The 24,025-nt window shown below is 44.1% G+C and overlaps 1 protein-coding gene across 1 annotated transcript in view; it reads left to right on the plus strand.

Moving 5' to 3' along the window:
- Nucleotides 1-816: 816 nt before the first annotated feature.
- Nucleotides 817-24,025, plus strand: part of LOC116976613 — a 34,991-nt gene continuing 11,782 nt past the window's right edge. The window contains exon 1 of the mRNA XM_033026440.1: nucleotides 817-963. Within this exon, the coding sequence (XP_032882331.1) occupies nucleotides 817-963 (147 nt within the window). The remainder of the gene's footprint in view (nucleotides 964-24,025) is intronic.

The following is a 24,025-nucleotide window of genomic DNA, read 5'->3' on the forward strand; positions in this document are numbered from 1 at the left end:
TTTTTCCACCCGGGGAAAAATATTCTGACTGTTTGCCTATGACTGATCACATCAATTCTGATGAGCAAGTATCTTAAATACTGGCAGATGCTAGTCAATTAAGTCGTAATGTGTACTTAGGAAGAATGTTTTTCCATTGAATTTAACCTACGATGTCAAACCACTCACTCTTGCCTCAAGATTACTCTCCCTAAAATCTTTTTTGTTGGGTTGAGAAAGAATCATGAAAATCGTATATAATCTTGCTTAATTTCTATTTTTATCGGTTTTCACATCAAGATGAGGTTGATTTGTTTTCTGACTCAACTTGGCAATGATCATTAGGAAACCAAGGATGACCTGATCATGATTGAATCACCGTTGAAATTAACAGAGGTGAAGTCAAGGGCTGAACTTGATGAATGCATTTTATAACCTCAAAGACTGTGGCTGCAATATTGACTTGGAAACATTCCCTTTTAAAATGCATTATTTAGCCAGAGACACAGCAATATGGAACTCAGCCCAGTTTGTGCTGGCGACAATGATGCCGCAAATGGAATGTCATTATCTTTGGGAATAGCGTTGCACATCTGTCAAAATTCAAACTGAAGAAGGCAATCTGTGTAAACATGGGGGTCATTAGGAGCACTCTGGTTAAAATTGGAATGGTCAACATTGTCATTTTCTAGATATCCAGATGAAGACTGGCTCCCAGGCAGAAGGCTCTCAGGATGCACCGCTGGGCTGGAAACGCCCAGGAGACCCAATGGGTGGACGAAGGAAGAGCCGGTGAGCCGCGACATGTAAGGGGAAGCTGCCAAGGCCCCCGCGGTCATGCGTGGCCTGGCCTGGCTCACCGCTGCGAAGAAAGACCTGGCAGACTGCAGGGGGAAAGCTCGGAAGCTGCTGATCTCGGCCCTGAAGACCGGAGAGTCGAGGAGGAGGGAGCCGCTAGTAACGACAAGCACGAGTAGTGGGCCGGTAGGAGAGGGACCAGGGTATTGCTTCCAGTGGGTGCAAGGACGCACCCCCGGAACACAGTGGCGGTCGGGCGAGGAGAGGGCCGTCAGTTGGCGAGCTGAGCCGGTCAAGGGCAACGGCGACGGATGAGGCCCTTGACCTGTTCTTTAGTTCTTTAGTAACTTGTCAGTTTCTTTGTTGAACTAAATTAAGGCGCATGTTGCAATCAAAAGCGCTTGAACAATTGGTTGGGAAGAAAGCCAAACTGTAAGAAAGACTGGGGCTTACCTGGATTGGGAGCCACTACAGTACATCAAGCGCATGGTCCGGACTTTGAAATATTGTATATGGTGCCAAAATATAGCAACTCGTGCATGTGTGATCTATGCAAAAAGAATTTCATTGTGCAGTGCACGCATAACAATAAAGCACATTGAATAAGATATTGGAAATTAACTTTGTCAAGGTTTCATTGGTTCATTGGTTCTAAGCCTAGAGCAACTAGGAATCCACTGAACATGCTCTGACCATGTCTGTGCTAATTCTCCACTCTCATTTTGCTCTGATGATGTCCAATGCATAAACTCCCATTCACTTATCACTGCCCCCTATTTTCTCTGACCTACCTTGGCTGTCGATTAAATAATATTTTGATTTTAAAATACTCGTCCTTATTCTGCAATCTTGTACTTATCAACTCTGTAACTTTCTCTCAAAATACAAGTGTAGAAGGTATTTGAACGCATCAAAATCCGGCTTACTGACCGTCCCTTTATTTATTCATTTTGTTTTGAGTTTAGAGATGCAGCGTGGAAACAGGCCCTTCGGCTCACCGAGTCCTTGCCGACCAGCGACCACCCCATACACTAGTTCTACCCTACACATTAAGGATAACTTACAACTTTACCGAAGTCAATTGCCTACAAACCTGTTCATCTTTATGGGTGTGGGAGGAAACTGAAACACCTGGAGAAAACCGATGCGATCACAGGGAGAACATACAAACTCCATACAGACAGCTCCCGCAGTCAGGATCGATACCGGGTCTCTGGTGCTGTAAGGCAGCAGCTCTACCGCTGTGTCATTGGGTCACCTACCCTTCCCCCCCCCCAACTAACAGTCATTGGAAAACTTGTCTAAAGCTTTTATAGTGCTAAAGCTGAATAAAATACAATTTTAGTCTAAGCACAAATACTTAATGTAATGCCAACATTTCATATATGTAGCCACCAATCATGCTACATTTTTACTTTAGTAATGAACATTTTAAAATGTATATACCTCATATGGCTATGTGTAACTAGTCATTATGCAGGTTGGTATAATATATGTCAAAATAGGAGTGGAATAGTTTTAGTTGTGGACGAATACTTTAGCCAAATTACTGTAGCCTTTGCAAGTCAGAACCAATAACTAATTAAAAATTTACACTGATATAGTCTTACTGCCTGTCCTCAACTTAACTAATAGAACAAAGTTGTTCCTGTGATATTGAACTATTGCAGATCAAGTGAAAATAGGATCCAGACTTATTGATGAATTTATTGATCCTTCTCTGACTTGTAGTCATTTTACTGAGCGTTTCATGATCAGAAGTAATTTGACCTTCAGCGTGAGCTAAACAAATAGCAGATGGTCAAGATGCAGCAGATCATTTCTTTATTTTCTTCTGAGCCATTGCCACCATGTTGTGTCCCACAGAGCCTTTATCCCTTCCTTGTCATAGTGCCAGAATCCGAAGAACAGCATTTGCCAACCATTGATGTTTGGCCCACTTGGCACTTTGTATTTTTTTATCAAGACTAAACAAGAAGTATTTAGAAGTACTTTATACAGTTAAGAAAACCTGTTCATGGGAACTTGGAAGTAGCTCCTGTCATGCTGAGACTCAGTCGACTGATCGTACACCTATTTCAATTACTTGGTTTTAGAAGGTACTGTGTTCATTAAAAAAAATTGGCAAACTTTACTTGTTTCCCAAACACTTGTGTTGTAATTTGTTTTAAGCCATGTCATTGCATCACAAAAAAAACATTAAATAGTTTGCACATATCCTTCCAGCAGAGTGGAACACAATTGTTTTTGAAATTTCTTAGTGAATTAGACAAGTTTTGTTTTAAACTGTGCCACCGGAGAATCGTGCTTTATTTGCCTCCCTCTACCAAGACATAGTGGAGTGTTGGATATTAGTTGCTGTGGTTTCAGGAGTAAACCTAATTGGGCCTGGCACGGTATTTTGAAGCCTTAATCCAGTGCGACATGTAGCATAGGTCACCTACACAAAATGTGACTGACCTTTATATGAATGTCCATGCTGGAAGAGATGAGAGGAGGGAGGTAACTCATTTTTTTTAATTTTGAAACAGACCTACGAGATTCCTAGCTGTGATCTGCCACCCTGAACGTTCAAGGAACCCTGAACTGAATGCCAGCATCCCACTTAAAACAGGTGAGTTTTTCTTATTTAAATGGAGATTCGAGAATCTTGCTCAGATGATGGTTATGGACTTGCTCATTCCCCATAATCACCAGCCCTCCATGACACTGCTGTAGACTACACTCCACTCTTGGTAAAGATAGGGAAATAAAACACGGTTCCCTGGCAGTACAGCTTAAAGCAAAATTTGTCTAAGTTACTGAGAACAAAGAAATTGTTTTATTTTTATTTTTGTGGAGCCAGGATAAAGAGACAGGCTCTGCCAGGTCTCACGGCATTCTCCAGCGCCCAGCTTGCTGACTGGCACTATGTTCACTGTACATCATATACACACACTCATACACACAAGAATAGACATTCACACACATACACACACACATACACAAGCAAGGACATTCTCACACACACACACAAGCATAAACATTCACACACAAGCATAGGCACACACACACAAGCATAGACATTTACTCACACACATACCCACACATGTACACACAGAGCCACACACAGACATGTACATGGAAATAGGCAAAGATACAGACACACATACACATACACACAACTACACACACCGCACAAACATGTGCACACACCACATGCGCTCATACATAAACACCACTCTCGCACACATATGCACACCATTCTCACACACACGCACATCATACACACGCCGCACATCACGCACACACACACTCACAACACACACGCTGCACATCACGCACACACACTCGCATCACACACATGCACTCACATTCACACCACACACACACCACAAATCACACACATGCACTCACATTCACACCACACATGCACACACATGCACATGCACACGTACTTCCATATCCCATCCACCACTCACCCAGAGCTAATGTTAGTCGTGGGGGGGGGTTACCCTTTCCCACTGATAGGCAGCTTGAGGGCAACCACTCAATCCATGTAAAGGAATTGTAACTGGTGCCGATTATAGCTGTACTGGGAAATTCCCTTCAACTTATTGTTAAACTGCACCTTGCTTTAAAATTGAATTCAATTTGGGGTCTTGTGGTCCAAGACTATAACTCCCTGAAAGTGGCAACAGAAGTAGATAGAGTGATAAAGAAGTAATATGGTATGCTTGCCTTCATTGGTCGGGTATTGAGTACTAGTCAGGAAGTGATGATGCAGCTTTATAGGACTTTGGTTAGGCCACATTTGGAGAATTGTGTGCCTCTGGTCGCCCCATTGCAGGTAGGTATGGAGGCTTTGGAAAAAGTGCAGAGGAGGTTTACCAGATTAACGGGTATTGGGTACAGTGAGAGATTGCACAGACTTGGATTGGTTTTTTCTAGAACCAGAGGTTACGGAAAGACCTATGTAACATTCTGAGAGGCATAGGTAGGCTAGACAGCCAGAATCTTTTTCCCAGGATGGAAAAAATCAAATACAAGAAGGCATACACGGAGGATGGTGAGTGCTTGGAATGTGCTGCCGGGGATGGTGGTTGAAACAGATATGTTAGTGACATTTAAGAGGCTTTTGGATAGGCACATGGATATACAGGGAATGGGGGGCTAGCTGCAGGTAGATAGGTGATGGACTTGGCATCTTATTTGGCACAGACATTGTGAGCCGAAGGCAGTATGTTCTATTATGTAAGTCAAGAGGTAGAGACCATAAATATAAATTATCTTGCCTTGGGTCATTTTCATGTATAAATGTAATATTCTGCGCCTTACTTAAAGGGACATATTTGTATGGCTCTTGCATTCTGCTTAATGTCTGCGCAACATAGAGACTGTTCTACTAAGTCAACTGAGAGTATTTTAGGTTTTAGTTTTAGGAAACTGGCCCTTCAGCCCATCGAATCCACGCCGACCATTGATCACCCGTTCACGCAAGTTCGATGTTATCCCATTTTCACATCCACTCCCTACACATCAGGGGCAATCTATAAACCAGCACGCTTTTGGGAAATGGGAAGAAACCAGAGCACCCGGAGAAAACCCACAGGTCACAGGTCACAGGGAGAACATGCAAACTCCACACAGACAGCACCCGAGGTCAGGATCGAATGCTGGCGCTGTGAGGCAGCAGGTCTACCAGCAGGTCTCTGGCGCTGTGAGGCAACAGCTCTACCAGCTGCCACACCCACACCTTAGAACATGCCATTTCCTTTACATTTGTTTCAGTGCTATCAATCTGACCACATGTCAGTTGTGGATTTTTCTTTTCAATCTCTGTTCCCTTTTTTGCTAAATTATAACAAATACTTGGAAGACGGTTCAAAGCAAAGACACAATTCATAAGGGGCTTTTTTTTGAGCAATTACCTGGTGATAATACAACATAACTGACTGTGGATCAAAACAAATTAAAGACTGGTTGGTCCAAATGCGTGCTGTCAAACTCCCGTTAATAGAATGAGCAAACTATCAATCATTTAAACGATGAGGGAATCATAGACCAGTAACCTGACTTCACAAGGAGGAAATGACTTTCTGGGGAATGTAGGCTGGGGAAACTGTAAAGTGGTCCACTTCACCTAAAGGTGACAGACAGTTTACAATTTAAGTGGCCAGTCATGTTTGACTGTATCAATCATATTAAACTTTCATTTGTCACTGTTATGTAGTTGGTCATTAATTCACTGATGGATGAAGAGCTGATCTCTTTGATACAATACTGTATTGTCAAGTATTGTCACCAGGAGTGATGGAAGAATCCCCCACATGGGTGCCACACTCTGTCCCCTATTAAACCCATCTCAATATATCAGCGAAGAATGGTATTCCGAGAACTGGAATTTGCTATATGTGACATTTCTCAATTTATTTATGGAATTGTTACTAGCAATAAGTGTAAGGTTTGCCTATGTTATGATGAGGAGTAACAGATCAGAAATTGAGTTCACCTTCAATTTCCTTGCTACCTTGTGCTTCGGAAACCTTCCCATTTATGGATAAGCAAGCTATTAAAGAAACGTAAAGTCTTGATGCATACCTGCTTTAAACCTGACATTTTTATCAATTATGTATTATTCATAAAGTAGGCGGAACAATACTCCACTATTTGACACATAGCTATTTTATAAAACAGTTAATATTCTTTTAAACCAAAGATTCATGTGTGTAAATATGCATGTATCCATTAAATATTTTGGCAATGCACTTTATATTTTACAAAAGCAATTGACAATACAACAGTGGTTGTCATCACTAATAAATCTTTACAAACAAAATGTTTTCTTACAAACAAAATGTTTTCTTTTCTTTCATTGCTATTTTTCATTCCATTCAACTCTCTAATCAAGATGTCTCCACCCCAGGCTTTGGCTGTCTTGCTGTGAATCACACAAAATATGTAAGCAGAGTTCAATGGTTCAAATTCTTAGTTCTCAATGGTCAATGGTTCTTTATTATCATATTAACAGACATACAGTGTAATTCATTTTTGCATAAGTTCAGTAAAGTATTGCAATTCCTAAGCACAATCCCTCATTAGTACACAGTGCACAGTTCACTGAGACTGCATGCAAATGTCGCCAGGATTTGGTGCCATTTTCTAAGTTAAGTCCGGTTTGCGTGCTCGGTCTCCTGGAGCGGCGTCCGATCCAGGCGAGCCCCAGGCTGCTGCAGGGCCTCCAGCCGTCACCTCCATCCGGATCTTCCAGCAAACCGTCGTCCCTCTCCTCGCCCAGCCACCTTCAGCCTTTGTGCCCCGGGGGCGCCTACCCCAGCTGATCTTGAGGGCGTGGAAGGTAACACCCCGGTTCACACTCTCACCGACCCTTGTCCTTCCGTCCACCGTCGCTGGCTACCTCCATCCTCCCCGGTTCTCCGGTCCTCGGGGAACGAGCAGGAGCTCCCACCACAGGGCATGGCCCGCTGACATAGTCACTGTCCAAACTAACATAGTTTCCACCTTGCACTCCTTCTGTGATCTATTCCACCCAGACTCCCTCCAGAGACTAATATTAACGAATTTGTAAATCATAGTTTACACTTCACCTCATCTGCTGAAACTGGGAACACAAGTGGGATCCCAGCACTAGTCTCAACATTCCATCTCCACCCCTTTCCGCCTTCCACAGCGACCGTTCCCTCTGCAACTCCCTGGTTAACTCATCCCTTCCCACCCAAACCGCCCCCTCTACAGGTACGTTCGGCTGCAAACGCAGGAGATACAACACCTGTCCCTGTACCTCCTCCCTCGACTCTGTCCAGGGACCCCCGGCAGTCCTTTCAGGTTAGGCAGAGGTTCACTTGAACCTCCTCTAACCTCATCTACTGCATCCATTGTTCAAAATGTGAACTCTTATACATCGGCGAGACCAAACATAGACTGGGCGATCATTTCGCTGAACACCTTCGCTCAGTCCGCCTGAACCTACCTGATACAGGTGCACAACCTTTTATCCGAAAGCCTTGGGACCAGACATTTGTCGGATTTCGGAATTTTTCGGATTTCCGAATGGAAGATTTTTAGCGTAGATTAGGTAGGTAGCGCGGGCGGCTTGAAAAGTCTGGAACGGCTGCCTCCTCCCCGGAGACCGGGGAATCATTGTAAATCATTGCATAAATGTTAGTCAGTTATTTTGGAGGGATTTTATGGGGGGGGTGAAGGGGGAAACTTTAATTCTTAGTCCCCTACCTGGTCGGAGAGGCGGGGAGCGGGCAATGCCTTACCGGGTCGCCGTGCAGTAAGCTCCGGAGCGCTGTGGCCGCCGACTCCCAACATCGCGGAGCTGGGGCTGCGGGCGTCCGGCCGTGGGTGGCGCCGGTTGGAGCTCCGACCCCGGCAACTCTACCCCTGGCTGCGCGGCGCTCCAAATCCAGCGCCGCCCACGGCCGAACGCCCGCAGCCCCAGCTCCACGATGTTGGGAGTCGGCGGCGTCGCAGCGCTGGGATACCAGCGGGGAGCGGGCACGGTAAGCTCCGGAGCGCTGTGGCCGCCGACACACAACATCGCGGAACTGGGGCTGCGGGCGTCCGGCCGCGGGTGGCGCTGGATTTGGAGCGCCGCGCAGCCAGGGGTAGAGTTGCTGGGGTCGGAGCTACAACCGGCGCCGCCCGCGGCTGGACGCCCGCAGCCCCAGCTGGGAGTTGGCGGCCACAGCGCTCCGGAGCTTACTGCACGGCGACCCGATAAGACATTGACCGCTCCCCGCCTCTCCGACCAAGTAGGGGACTAAGAATTAAAGTTTCCCCCTTCACCCCCCTGCCCCCTTCACATAAAAGCCCTCCAAACTAACTGACTAACATTTAAGCAATGATTTACAGATGTTTAAGTGTCTCCCCGGTCTCTGGGGAGGAGGCAGCCGCTACAGTAGTACAGACCTGGGTTGACCATGGGTCGTTTCGGGTCAAGTTTGGCGCCAAACGCAAACTTTGGTGTGCAGACGACATCCTGGAAAAAATGGCCGGTTTTCGGAGTTTTTCGGTTTCCGGAACTCCGGATAAAAGGTTGTGCACCTGTATCTCGGTTGCTAAACACTTTAATTCTCCTTCCCATTCTCACACTGACCATTCTGTCCTAGGTCTCTTCCATTGTCAGAGTGAGGTTAAATGCAAATTGGAGGAACAGCATCTCATATTTCACTTGGGCAGCTTACAGCCTAGAGGTATGAATATTGATTTCTCTAACTTCAAGTAATCCCGGAATCCCCCTCTCTCTCTCTATCCCTCCCCCACCCAAGTCACACCAGCTTCTCATTTTCAACCAACAGCTAACAATGGCCTGTTTCCTTTATCACAGTTACTTTTTTGCATATCTTTCTTTCATTGTTCTTTATCTCTCTACATCTTCGTCTATAGCTCGATTCCCTTTTCCCTAACTAGTCTGAAGAAGCGTCTTGACCTGAAATGTCACCCATTCCTTCTCTCCAGAGATGCTGCCTGTCCCGTTGAGTTACTCCAGCTTTTTGTGTCTATCTTCGGTTTAAACTAGCATCTGCAGTTCCTTCCTATAAATTTCGTTTAGTTTTGTTTAGTTTAGGGACACTGGGCTGAAACATGCCTTTCGGCCCACAGAGTCCGTGCCGACCATCGATCACCTCATAGACCAGTATTATCCTACACAATAGGGACAATTTTTACAACTTACCGAAGCTAATTAGCCTACACACCTGTACATCTTTGGAGTGTGGGGGAAACCGAAGCACTCAGTGAAAACCCATGTGGTCACAAGGAAAATGTACAAACTCCATACAGACAGCTCCCCGTTGGAATGCAACCTTGTCATAGTCGGGGAGCGTGTGTCTCAGTGACCCCTAGAGCTATGCCAGCGGGAGATTCGTCTCCTGTTAGGGTCTCCCATGCTGGACAGGTCGAAGGGTAGAGGCGAGATGAAGAGCGATCCACTGGTCCTCCAGGTTGGAGGTTGAGCACAGGGTTAACAACCCTGTCTCGTAAAACAAATATGTTACAGCAACTGAAGGAATCAACACTACTGGGCATGATGGACTTCCAGGGCTATCGACAGATGCTAGGATGAGAACCAAACAGCAACCCAAGAATAGCCCTGCACTGGACACCGGAAAGGAAAAGGAAAAGAGGGAGACCCAAAACCACCTGGCGTCGAAATGAAAACAATGGACCTGACCTGGGGTAGTGTCCAGAAGCTAGCCAAGAACAGACAGGAGTGGAGGTCCTTTGTTGCTGCCCTACATGCTAGGAGGCATAATAGGCACTAAGTCTTACAGACAGCAGCATAGTCAGGATTGAACCTAGATCTCTGGCGCTGTAAGGCAGCAAATCTGCCGTCACGCCACCATGCCGCCCCTGCATTGACTTCAACGGGGAAAGGTCCTTTCATTCACAGAAAGGGATTAAGATTGGGTGTGAAGAGAAACAGTTTATGGGACCAATCCTAAGAATGTTTGGCAAGACGCCAACTATATTTTCAAATCTCTGCAGGTTTTCATCACAAATCAGTCTCCACATTGCGCCGTGATATGTGGCCTTTTGTCAACTAATGTCAGCATTGGTAGGGTGATGACAGCATCACACCATTATACACTTCAGCTGCCAGAATGTCTTTCATTGTGCCAACACTCGTGTAAGCTTCAGAACAATCACAGAGTGACTGGGCAGCATGATGGCGCAGCTGTAGAGTTGCTGCCTCACAGCGCCGGAGACCCGGGTTCAAAGCTGACCACTTCCTTTGTTGGTACAGAGTTTGCATGCTCTCCCTGTGATCACTTGGGTTTTCTCCGGGTGCTTCAATTTCCTCCCACACTCCAAAGACGTACAGGTTTGTAGGCAATTGGCTTCGGTAAAATTGTAAGTTGTCCTTAGTGTGTAGGGCAGAACTAATGTATGGGGTGATAGCTGGTCGGCCCGGACTCGGTGAGCTGAAGGGCCTATTTCCACGCTGTATCTCTAAACTCGAATCAAAACAAATAAATTCAGGGGTGATCAGTAAGCCGGATTTTGATACGTTCAAATTCCTCCTACAGTTGTATTTTGAGAAAAAGTTACAGAGTTGATAAGTAGAAGAATGCAGAATAAGGACAAGTATTTTAAAATTAAAATATTATTTAATCGACAGCCAAGGTAGGTCAGAAAGAATAGGGGTCAGTGATAAGTGATAATCCTGACCACTGCCTTTGTCGGTACTCTCCCGTGTGACCCCGTGGGTTTTCTCCGGGTGCTCCTATTTCCTCCCACACTCCAAAGACGTGCAGGCTTGTAGGTTATTTGGCTTTGTCTTTAGGATAGAACTAGTGAACAGGTAAACGCTGGTCAGTGCAGACTTGGTGGGCTTCAGGGCCTGTTTCCACACTGTGTCTCTAACCTAAAATTAAAACAAAGGGGGATTTTCCACTTCCCCATGTGAAGGTCTATACTGCGCACCATTCCTCACCTCATCTCATCTAACAAGGCAAACCATTGACCCTAGATAGGGCAGGTGGAGTCTGAACCCAATGAGTGAGGGTGGAGAACCATTGTCTTTTTGTCCCTGTCCCAGAAGAACACATATTTTGTATATGTGCAGAGGAGCATAGGCTAATGTGGGGTCCAGTGGGCTGCGGGAACAGAAGGTAGGACCGGCGGGCTGCGGCCTGTAGAGGGAGCCGCCGAGCCCGGCCCCTGCTCGTACCCCGAGAACCGGGGAGGAGGGCGGAGGGAGCCAGCAACAGCGAATGCAAGGACAAGGGCTGGTGTGAGAGTGAACCGGGGCTTTACCTTCCAGGCCCTCAAGGTTGGCTGCGGGAGGTGCCCCCGAGGCACAAAGGCTAAAGGTGGCCGGGCAAGGGGAGGGACGGCAGTTCAGTGGACCATCCAGGGGAGGTGACGGTTGGAGGCCCTGCAGCAACCTGGGGCTCGCCTGGATCGGGGCAATGCTCCAGGAGACTAAGTGTGCAGAACCGGACTGGACTTTGAAAATGGCGCCATAAACCAGTGACTCTTGCCTGCGATCTCAGTGGACTATTTCTATGCACCTTTTACTTGTCGGGGATTGTGTTTAGGTACAGCAATACTTTACTGAACTGTATGCACAAATAAATCACACTGTATGTCTGTATATGTGATAATAAAGAACCATTGACCATTGAGAACTAAGGGCAGATCGTAGGTGATGCTGGGATCTAGCCCAGTAATGTTCAATGTCAGATTGTGGTGAAAATACCAACAACTTCAGTACATTACCACAAACAACCCTTTTGCTTTTAACCCTCTGTCGTTGGCTAAACCCATTGTGTTTTATTTGACAAGCAACAGGGACTAATTGATCTATCCATGATGCATAGTTTCACTACAAATCTGATAACCATGGCGATATTCTAAGTGCAAACGGTGCTCTTATGTGGGTTTGAGATGATCTGCAATTATCTGCGTGTTCCCCATTAAAACGTGAAAGAAAACGTTGAAGAAAAAAAAGCCTTTCTTTTCAATTCCAGATTGCCTTTGCGGGACGTATCAAATTCTTTCCACAGTAATCCAGATCATTCTCCTGAAGCTTTGAGGCTAGTGTGTGGTAGTTTATTGGAGCGCTCACAGAAACTCAATCCTGACAGAGCTAAGAGGCCTTCGACTGTCACTTTATGTCATTAACAATTTGCTGAACCCATTACAGATGGGACGGACTGATTAGAACTGAAGAGGGAGGATCTTTTTTCCCAGCCAGAAGTGTCTCCTGGGACTCTCTCAGCGTGTGAAGTTTCTCCTGATTAATGGGAGCGAAACAGGGACGGCTGATCTGCAGTTGCTTACGAAGCTTATTAGTCAAAGGCCTGATTTTTGCTCCAAATCTGCAATGGACGATCTATCTGAAGCAGAGCAACTGTAAAGAGAATTTAATTCAAGAGAAATTCAGAGAAATGCTGAATGCTAAGCGGAAAAACATGTGCAAGGTATTTGCACCATTGAGTTCATACCAGTGGCAGTGTTCATTCAGCCTTTTTATTAGCAGCTTGATCGTGTTAGAACGGAAGGCAAAGGCTGCCAAAGGGCAGGAGATTCTTATCAGTGCTCCTCACCTCTGTCATTGGTTGCATTCGGTTTAATTAATGACACAAAGTTATATTTCCCAAGAAGACTGAAGAAGGGGTCCCGACCCAAAACATCACCCATCCTTTTTCTCCCAAGATGCTGCCTGCCCGCTGAATTACTCCAGCACTTTACGCCTATCTTCTTAATATTTCTGCTTCACAAGTCCTTGCAAACAGCAAACGTGTCTATCAGATGATTTGTGACAACTTCAGATTTTATCGCCTGAGAATTATTGAGCGTTCAGTCATTGTTAAAATGTGTGGAGGATGAGAAAGAGTTCACCCTGCACTCCTGTCCTCACCAACTGATCCCTGACACCCAACTCCATTGTAAGCTGACAAAATGTGGAGGAAGGAACTGCAGGTGCTGGTTTACACCGAAGATAGACCACAAAATGCGAGAGTAACTCAGCGGGACAGGCTGCATCTCTGGAGAAAAGTTTTTTTCTACAAGGTCGTCGATCACTGCTGCCCCTGAAGAGTGTTAAAGGCAATGAAAAAACCACTGGCACCATGATTTTTGTTAACATAAATCTAGTTAGCTTAGCTTATTATTGTCACGTGTACCGAGGTACAGTGAAAAGCTTCTGTTTGTGTGCTATCCAGTAATGGAAAATATTATACAGGAATACAAACAAGCCATCCACAGTGTACAGATAAAGAATAAAGGGTACAATGTTTAGTGCAAGATAAAGTCCGATTAAAGATAGTTAAAAGTCTCCAATGTGGTAGATGGGACTCCACTGGTGAGAGGACGGTTCAGTTGCCTGATGCCTAGTTAATCTAATTTGTTATAGGTGCTTCATAGCAGTAACCTTTAGCCCAATTGACAATATTGCTGCTTTCTGGCAAAATTGCACAATCTTATTTTTAAGATCTTGTTTTGCAAGTAAATTTATTTCATCTGTTTGACGTTGTTTTGTACATAAGTTGAAGCTAAAGACCACTTTGTTTCACTGGTTTTCTGATGTTTCTTCATTATACAGAGGTGGGTTTATCATCTTATAATGTCAAAAGGAAATTGGAACGTACTAACTACAGTTTTGCAATCTCTGAAATATCAATAGTAATCTAATTATCTTGCTGGGATGAAAAGCCAAGGAATCCTTTCATCGTCAACTACAAGCGTTATTTTAAACCCTCTGTTAGCACTGCTCCTTACTGTATAGAAAAAATATTGGCAAGAAGTATGGGGATGATGATTATGAACTGCCAGTGTTCTGTCTGTGTTCAGTTACAATTAAGTCAATTCATCAACACAGGTTAACACTGCAGTTCAGCTTAATTGGATATTCTACGCAAAACAAAATTGAATTAGAAACTCATGTTTCACAGACTCTACAGAATTATTGCAAAGCACAAAATTATGCATTGATAGTTTTAGGTTTTTTAATTATGCAAAATGTGTTTTGTGGTAATCTGCTAGTCATATTGAGCTAGTCATCTGCTAGACGATTAGTGCAACTCTGGGGCAACACGTGGCACAGCGGTAGAGTTGCTGCCATAAGGGCCTGTCCCACTTGGGCGACCTCTACTGCTAGTCCTGGCGAGTTTGCCCTCGACCCATACTCGCAGCATGGTCACAAGGTTGTAGGAGGTCTTCGTAACTCTCCTTCATGCTCGAGAGTGGGCTCCGCGTACTCGAGGCCTCAGCTAGGTCGCAGCGCTTTTTTCAAAATGTTCAAAAATGCCTGCGAGTAAAAAAAGGTCGCCATGGAAAAAATCAATACCTTTTTTACTCATAGGTTTAGTCATAGTAGGTCGCCATGTTAGTCGTGGGTAGTCGAAGGTAGTCAACGGTAGTTGAAGCTAGTCGTAGGTGGTCTTCATCATAGTCGAAGGGAGGTCGAAGGGAGGTCGTAGGAGATCGAAGGAGGTCGTCTTCACTCTCCACTATTCGGTGTCCAATTTTCCCGAAGTTAGTGGTAGCTAGTCAAAACTGGTCTTCGACATAGTCGAAGGAGATCTTCTACATAGTCGAAGGAGATCTTCAACATGACATTTTTTCAAACTCTCCTAAGCTCTTCTAAACTCGCCAATTAGGTCGCCCAAGTGGGACAGGCCCTTTCACCGCCAGAGACCTGGGTTCGATCCTGACTACGGGTGCTGCCTGGATGGAGTTTGTACGTTCTCGCTGTGACCGTGCGGGTTTTCTCCGGGTGTTCATAGAACTAGTGTTGGTCAGGATAGACTCGGTGGATCGAAGGAGCCTGATTCCATGATGATCTCTAATCTAAATTAAACTAAAAAAATAATCTGTGCAACTCAGTGATGTAATGTGTAAATATAAATAGTGATGCATGGGAAAAAAATATTATGGAGTGAATAAAAGTGAACTTGCCGGCTGAATAACGTCTGAAGAAGGGTTCCGACTGGAAATGTGACCTATTCCTTTTCTTCAGAGATGCTGCCTGTCCCGCTGAGTTACTTCAGCATTTGGTGTCTATCTCAGGCTGAATTTCAAGGTCATATGTCATTCTAGTAGGACCTCTGTTGTTATAAAGCTTCATGGAGAAATCTAACAAAATGTTCAAACACAAGAATTAAAGGTACTGCTAGATTATATACAACATGTAATTAAGGTATTTTGCTTTATAAATTACTTTATTTTTCCACAAGTTGCTGCATCAATGAATATCAGGTATGGGCTCCTCTTGGCTGTTGAGGTAAGTATTTTTTAAGCTTGGTTTCAAAGTGGACGTGTGAATATAAACTCAACAATCAGACATTTTGAGGGAGGGTTAAACATTCAGCGCGTGTGTTTGTTAACGTAGATAACATTAATGAATATGAAGTTACTTATTGTTCTGTGGTGTAAGTGTGTATAGGTAGTTTAGATACTACTTTTGCATTGGCTTGGTTTTCTAGGTTGAGCGCTTATCCTGGTGTTAGCACAAGTACTCTGTGTTTTAACAGTAATTTGCCACCTTCAGTAGCAGACGCCCAACTGGTAGATAGCACAGTTTTTAATTATCTTCAAAAATAGCTGGATATTTGTCCAGTCAGAGCAAGTATTAACATTGTGCCTTTGTTTGACTTAAAAACGAGTTTTAAAATGCGTGCTACAAAGTGCACAAATAAAGTCTGCTATCGTTATTAATGTGACATAGTACAGGTAAAAACCTGCTATTTCTCACCTTCAAACAAGTGCTCCTTTGTTTAGCCATGATTGAAACGTTAGTCAATCACAGCCATGGCTATTAAATGTCCAGATAACGATATACTTTTAAATTCATTTCAACACCATTTTTAACGTAACATCTCATCACCCAGCTGATCGGACCTGTATACTGTATCAATTGTAATTCAATTGTAGCTCAGTAATTCAAATAAAAACCATGTGGTCACAGAAGGCCAATTGAAAGAATAACATCTTTTTGTTTGAAGTGGCGACTTTAATTAAATATTTTGGACATAGTTAACACCATTAACAAAATGCTGTTGTATGAGTATATTGCATAACAGAGTGCTAAGACACAGAGTGCTAAGCCACTCACAATTCCCTACGTAAAAAGATTCCAATCTTGCTGAATTTATCAAGGTGAGACGTTGACGAGGATCGAGGGTATTCCCCGCTGAGAATGGAAGGGGAGTGAAAATTGCCAAAAAGGTGACACCAGCACACCTTTCATTAACTACTCACAAAGACATGGGCAGAAACCTGGGAGCAGATTGTCTCCTCGGTGATGGATATTCATTGAGACTCATAAACGTCATATATACTTTATAGATTGATTATATATATTTAATAACTGGGAGAAATGCAGATGGCAGCAGGGAGTGAGATGGTAAAGGAACAAGATGCAAAAAATAGCATGAGGATCAGAGAAAATTTAATGTCAAACCCAGAGACGTTAACAGGGACACAGTCAATTTAAAAAGCATTCGGAAAATTTTGAAGACTATTGTGTTTCAAGATTTGGCAATGACATGATGTGCCACTTGATTGTTTCCATGCTTTATGGTAGAGCTTCCCACGGACTCTGGAGAATGAGGAGTTTTTTTTCCATACTTTAGTTTAATTTACTTTAGTTTAGTTTAGAGATACAGTGAGGAAACAGGCCCTTCGGCCCACCGAGTCGGCACCGACCAACGATCCCCGCACATTAACACTATCCTACACACACTAGGAACAATTTACATTTATACCAAGCCAATTAACCTACAAACCTGTACGTCTTTGGAGCGAGGGAGGAAACCGAAGATTTCGGAGTAAACCCATGCGGTCACAGGGAGAACATACAAACACAGTACAGACAGCACCCGTAGTCGGGATTGAACCCGGGTCTCTGGTGCTGTGAGCGCTGTAAGGCAGCAACTCTACCACTGTGCCACCATGCCGCCCTTACAGCCTTCTGTCAGTCTGAAGCAGGGTCCGACCCAAAATATCGCTTGTCCATTCCCTTCCTAAATGCCGCCTGACCCGCTGAATTACTCCATAGAACATTGAACATAGACCAAAGACCATACTGCACAGGAACGGGCCTGTGTCTACCTATCTATGACTCATATTTTTTATATACTTCTATCAAGTCTCCTCTCAACCTCCACCATTCCAGAGAAAACAATTCAAGTCTATCCAACCACTCCCTCTAGCTGAAACTCTCTAATCCAGGCAGCATACTGGTAAATCTACACTGCACCCTCTCCAAAGCCTCCACATCCTTGATGCATACAATACTCCGAAAGTGGCCCAAACAAATGTCCTTTGGTTGCATTGTGACTTCCTGACTCTTATATTAAATGCCCCTAGCAATGAAGGCAAGCATACTGTAGAAGTAAACCTTTTGTATCGCAAAACCTAATGGGTTACTTGATACAATATAGTGCAATCTGTATGGTTGATGCAAACTCAGCAATATGTTTAACACGTTGATCTACATAACATCATCAAAAGTTGTCTCTTTTAAGTATTACGTGCAGACCTGATGATTAACACAATCATCTACTTACTTTTGTACATTATCAAAAGTTGGCTTCTTGGTGTATAAATCTCCTGTTGTGCAGACTAACGTTGGAGATGTGACCACAGCCTTTGCCTGAGACACATCTACGCTTGAGCAAGTAATATAAACCAACTGTTGATGGTCAATGATTCGAGTCCTTGAGTCTTATTACAGATCGAGACTTCGACAGTGTCCTGGAGGTCCAACCGAGATCACTTGCCTAAGGTCAGGATGGACCGAGAATAGACAAACGTTCCTGTATATTGACTGAGAGATCTCCCTGAAGCCACCAATATACATTCATACTGAGGGGACTTTCCACCAATGGGTAGGTCGGCTCTCTCTGTCCCGACCAGATTGGGTACAGTGATCTATGTTTCAGTTACCGACCTTCTTTTCACTGATCATTTTCCCTTTGCCAAAAACCGCTAAAGAGACTGGGATCGGCAAAAGCTGATCCTGAACATTGACGCATCCAGGTATTAATGTAATAGAGCATGCCAGTTTGATTAAAAGACATCAGGGAAGACTGCCAGCAAAAGAGTAAAAGGTACTGAAAATGGGACAGAGCGGATCAGGGATACAGGAAATAAAGGACCAGGGATGTCTACAGGTAAAGAGTAAGTAAGAGACATCAGGGATGTCTACCTAAGACTAAAGAGTGAAAGAGTAATATGAAATAGGAAATTAAAGAATAAAAAAAGGTACCAACAAGGGGAGTTTATCGTGGCGAACAATGTAAACTGAGAATTTGACTGTTAAAGTTTAAAGTTTACAACTTAAAGTTATTCACTGTTTTATGAGTATGTACATTTATCCTGAAGTAAATGTGTAAAGTGTTAAGTTTGTTTTTATGTGAGGCCTTAAAAGATATTTGTTTACATCTACTCGAGTACATTAACGTGTCACGAAAATTGGAAGCGGATAAAGCAAACTGCCGCCATAGGTGACGCCGGTCCATTTTATGTTCCACAATTGTGGCCAGTCCTCAGTAACTTAGATGTTGGAAAAATGAATAGCAGATATTCAAAGGGAAAGTGAATGGCACAGTCTTGGTCAAATTGGTGGAGGAAAAACAATGACCAGTTGATTGACAATGGGTGGCTTTTGTCTAACAATATCTTAGACACCCAGACTGTGCTGGAATTAAGAACCCAAATGGGTCAGATGAAGGCCAGATGAAGTGGGCAGAGGGAACTCGATGGAACAAGAGGATTGTTATGCCCGGATATTGGTGCCTCAACCAATTAAAAAGACATACGATACGATAGAACCTTATTTATCTCAGGAGGGAAATTGATCTGCCAACAGTCATAAAATACAAGATACATGAAACATGAAATTAAAGTGAGAGTGGAAAGGATTGGGGATGTGCAAAGATTGGGGAGGGGGAGGGGAGTCAGTCTACCCCACATCAGAAGGGGGAGGAGTTGTACAGTTTGATAGCCACAGGAAAGAAAGATCTCCTGTGCCGTTCTGTACTGCATCTTGGTGGAACCAGTCTGTTACTGAAGGTACTCCTCAGGTTGACCAGTGTGTCATGGAGGGGGTCTGTATTGTCCAAGATGCTCCACAGTTTGAGGAGCATCCTCCTCTCCAAGGCAAAATACCACAGAAAATACCTGTAAAATACCACAGAAAGGCACACCAGCCTGCTTTATGTTTCAAAATTGCAGCCAATCACCAATCAATGATTTGAAAACATGGGTAAAAGGGACCAAAAACAGAAATAGGTTGTTTCCACCAGACATTACCTTTATCCTTGATATCTGAAAAGAGACCCTGAGAGAAGCAGTAAAAAGAAAGACGAGGATGAGGATAAATTACAACAAAAATTAGTTAACTGGTATACACTACCAGCCGGCACAAACCCTGCCACAAAACCTGAATGCAATTGATCAGCAACGAACGCGGCTGTAATAACGCGACGACTGTTGCTAAGCATTTGTTAAAATAGATCGCGCGGCAATTTGGCATTCCTGTACAACTTTCAAATGGCAATGACTCACATTTTACTGGGACAGTCCTGAAGGAAATGTGCCAAGCGTTACAAATCAATCAACACTTCCACTGCAGCTATCATCCACAGTCAGCTGGACTGCTGGAAAGGGACAACAGAATGGTGAAACATAAATTAACATAAATGAGACAGGACTCAAGTATGTTGAACTGTTACCCTTTAAAAAAAAAATTATTAATCAAGAATATTTATTCAAATATTTAAATAATATTGACATTGAAATAAAACAAAACAGAACCCACCACCATAATACAAGACAAACAATAAACTATTATACAACTATCTTGCAATCCTTGTCAAGGATGCATTCAACCACCCCGCGATGCCCAGCGGTCCCAGAAATCCTCCAGGGCGCCCGTGGACAGCGCGTGGGCCCTCTCTAACACCTCCCGGGCGCTGACGTAACCCCTGAAAAGGGGCAGGTGGCCGCTGAACTGTTACCGTTGGCATTAATGGTGATGCAAACATCAACAAACAGAACGACCGGACCATCACCACATGAAATCGTTAAGCGACGTTCGTCCGTAGCATTTACCACAAAGAAATCGATATTTACAAAATGGAGGAAAAATATGCTAAACTTTTGCATTGCCCAAATGAAATGTATTTCTAGTTAATATTCCCAGGTGAAAGAAACTCAAATTCATTCTGCAGAAGGCAAGTGTCATGGTTTGGAACCCAGCGACTATGTGTCATTCATAAGTTCATAAGTGATAGGAGCAGACAGGCCATTCAGCTCATCAAGTCTACTTTGGCATTCATTCATGGCTGATCTATCATTAAACCCCATTCTCCTGCCTTCTCCCCATAACCCCTGACATTCACCACCACCTGACTAAAGAAATTCCCCCTCATCTTCTTAAAGGAATGCCCTTTAATTCTGAGCCTATGACCTCTGGTCCGAGACTCTCCCACTAGTGGAAACATTATCTCCACATCCACTCTATCCAGGTCTTTCACTGGTCAAATGTAAACGAATGTATGTAAGAACTTTGATAAGAAAGACCAACATGGATTCATGCGTCACACTGCAAGAAGCTACCTGGGCTCGGCAGACCACTCGATTTGAAAATCAAAGAGATTTTGGAACCTTGTATTCTCTGGACTTTTTTTAGTACCGATTAAGGCTGAATTACCTATCATCAGCTTTCTACACATGAGTTATACCTAACCATCAATTTATCCAGCAAGATCTAACAACAAAGTGAGATGGGTCTGAGGCTGGGAAATACGGAAGCAGGCAGAGAGTGCCAGACCAGGAAATGCTGGAGCTGGATCTATTATGGATCGAGGCATCTACAATACCCTACTCCTTCATTACCACCCTACCTACATGTGTTGCTACATTTAGTGAGCTGGGAGCTTGGATTTCAAGATCTCTCTGCACATCAATGCTGTTGAAGGCCTTGCCATTAACTGTATAGTTTTTCCTTACATTCAACTTCCCAAAGTGCATCACCTCACACTTGCTATTTGTGTTGTTCTCCATTCCAGCATCTGCAATCTCATGTAGACTTCTGTACAACTCTCTGACTCTCTTACTAGAAATCCTGTTTACCCTGAGGATGTCCACCTCTAGAGTCATAGTGTCATGCAGCGTGACAACAGGATTTTGGCCCAACTTGCCCACACCGACCACCGCATCTACACTAGTCTCACCTGCCTGCAATTGGCCCAATATCCCCCTGAACCTTTCCTACTTATGCACCTGCCTCTCTTTTTTTTTAAGCATTGCGATAGTCCCTGCCTCAACTACCACCTCCGGCAGCTTGTTCCATACACCCAGTGACCCACCACCCTTTGTGTAAAAAAGTTACCCCTTAGGTTCCTATTAAATCTTTCCCCACTCACTTTAAACCTATGTTCTCTGGTTACTCCACTAATCATGTTTGCCAATAGGTGCTGCATAATTTCAGTCTGTGAGGTAATACATTTTTTCAATCTGTTTCTACTTCCAACACAAGGGCGGCACAGTGGTGCAGCTGGTAGCGCTTGTTATCTGAACACCAGATATCCAGGTTCGAACCTAACCTCGGGTACTGTCTGTGTGGGGTTTGCATGTTCCACCTGTGACAAAGAACTGCAAATGCTGGTTAATACACAAAAGGACACAAAGAGCTGGAGTAACTCAGCAGCATCCCTGGAGAACACAGTCAGATAGTATCCTGTCTGAAGGTCTCGACCTGAAATGTCATCTATCCATGGTTTCCAGGGATGCTGCCTGACCTGCTGAGTTACTCCAGCACTTTGTGTCCTTTAGTGCAATCTCATTAATGCCCTCTATAACTTAGCACAACTAAAGGAGACACAGCTGGCGGTGCTACTACCTCACAACACCAGATATCCGGTTCTATCCTGACCTCGCTACTGCCTGTGTGGTGTTTGCACAATTCTGCCTGTGACCGCATGAGTCTCCTCCCACATTTCCAAAGACGTGCGGGTTTGTAGGTTAATTGGCTCTCTATAAATTGCCCCTAATATGTAAGAAGTGGATGCAAAAGTGGGATAACACAGAATTAGTGCAAACAGGTGATTGATAGTCAGTGTGGTCTCGGTGGGCCGAAGGGCCAGTCTCCATGTTGTATCTCTGAACTAAACTAAACACAACTGAATTGTTATCTATGTCCTTTTAACCTCCAAACTTGTACATCACTTTCAAAGTTCCACTTCTACAAAACTCAACTGATCAAATTCCGCCATGTCATTCAACCTGGCGGAGAGGAATGAAGGAAAATATAGCAGGGAGAAGTGGAATGAGGAAACAGGGCGCACAATGAGGCTCGGGTGTCAGTGAGAGGAAGGGCATGGAGCAGGAACAGAGGGAAAGGCAGGTGGATGATGAGAGGGGAAGTTCATAAGTTCATAACTCATAGGTTCAGAATTAGACCATATGGCCCATCGAGTCTACTCCACCATTCAATCATGGTTGACCTGTCTTTTCCTCACAACCCTATTCTCCTGCCTTCTCCCCATAACCATTGACTCCCTTACTAATCAAGACCACTTTAAAAATACTCAATGGCCACCGTCCGTGGCATTCACCAGGAAATTCATGAAATAAATTCCTCCTCATCTCCTTCCTAAAGGTACATCCTTTTATTCTAAGGCTATGCTCTCGGCTCCTAGTCTCTCCCACCAGTGAAAGCATCCTCTCCACGTCCACTCTATTCAGTGTTTCAATGGGGTTCCCCTCATCCTTCTAAACTCCATGGAATACAGGCTCAGTCCCATCGCACAGAGAGTTGTGAGTCTGTGGAATTCTCTGCCTCAGTGGAGGCCGGTTCTCTGGATACTTTCAAGAGAGAGCTAGATAGGGATTTTAAAGATAGCGGAGTCAGGGGATGTGGGGAGAAGGCAGGAACGGGGTACTGATTTGGGGATGATCAGCCATGATCACATTGATTGGCGGTGCTGGCTCGAAAGGCCGAATGGCCTACTCCTGCACCTATTGTCTATTGTCTATAAACACTCATCAGACGTTAACCCAATCATCCCTGGGATCATTCTCCTAAACTTCCTCTGGACCCTCTCCATTGCCAGCAATTATTCCCTCCTCAGATATGGGGCCCAAAACTGTTCACAATACTCCAAATAAAGCCTCAGTATTGCTTCCCTGTTTTTTCTATTCTAGCCCTCTCTAAATAAATGCAAACATTGAATTTGCCTTCCTTACTATTGAGTCAACCAGCAAATGAACCTGTTGGGAATCCTGCACCAGAACTCCAAAGTCTCTTTGAACCTCCGGAAGGTGAGATGATTTGGACCTTGGAAAAGCAAACACCCAGAGGAAGTGAAGTGTAAGAGGGAGGAAAGTGCACAGGAGGCATTGTTGGGAGCAAAGTCAAGGATGCAAGGAGGAGGAAAATAAAAGGGAGGGGATTGGAGGAGCTAGCAACTCACATTGTCAGGATACGATGTGCAGGTTTGGAGGTGAAAAAGGAATGGATACCAATTCAGTTGTGTTTAGTTTATTTTAGAGATTTAGATTAGTTTAGTTTATTACAGTTGTGTGCAGCAAGGTACAGTGAATAGCTTGGACCTAGAATGCCTGCCTCGAAAGTTAGAAAAAATATTGCTAGGTCTGCTTTGGCAGAATAATAAAACTAAGTTAAAAGCCATCCTTCAAGTAGAGAGCACTGGTAATAGAGAGAGGTTGGCATCAGAATGGGCATGCTGTGCTCGCTGTTGGACAGTACCATCAGGATGCA

This window comes from Amblyraja radiata, chromosome 9, assembly GCF_010909765.2.
Source record: "Amblyraja radiata isolate CabotCenter1 chromosome 9, sAmbRad1.1.pri, whole genome shotgun sequence".
Classification (NCBI taxonomy): Eukaryota; Metazoa; Chordata; class Chondrichthyes; order Rajiformes; family Rajidae; genus Amblyraja; species Amblyraja radiata.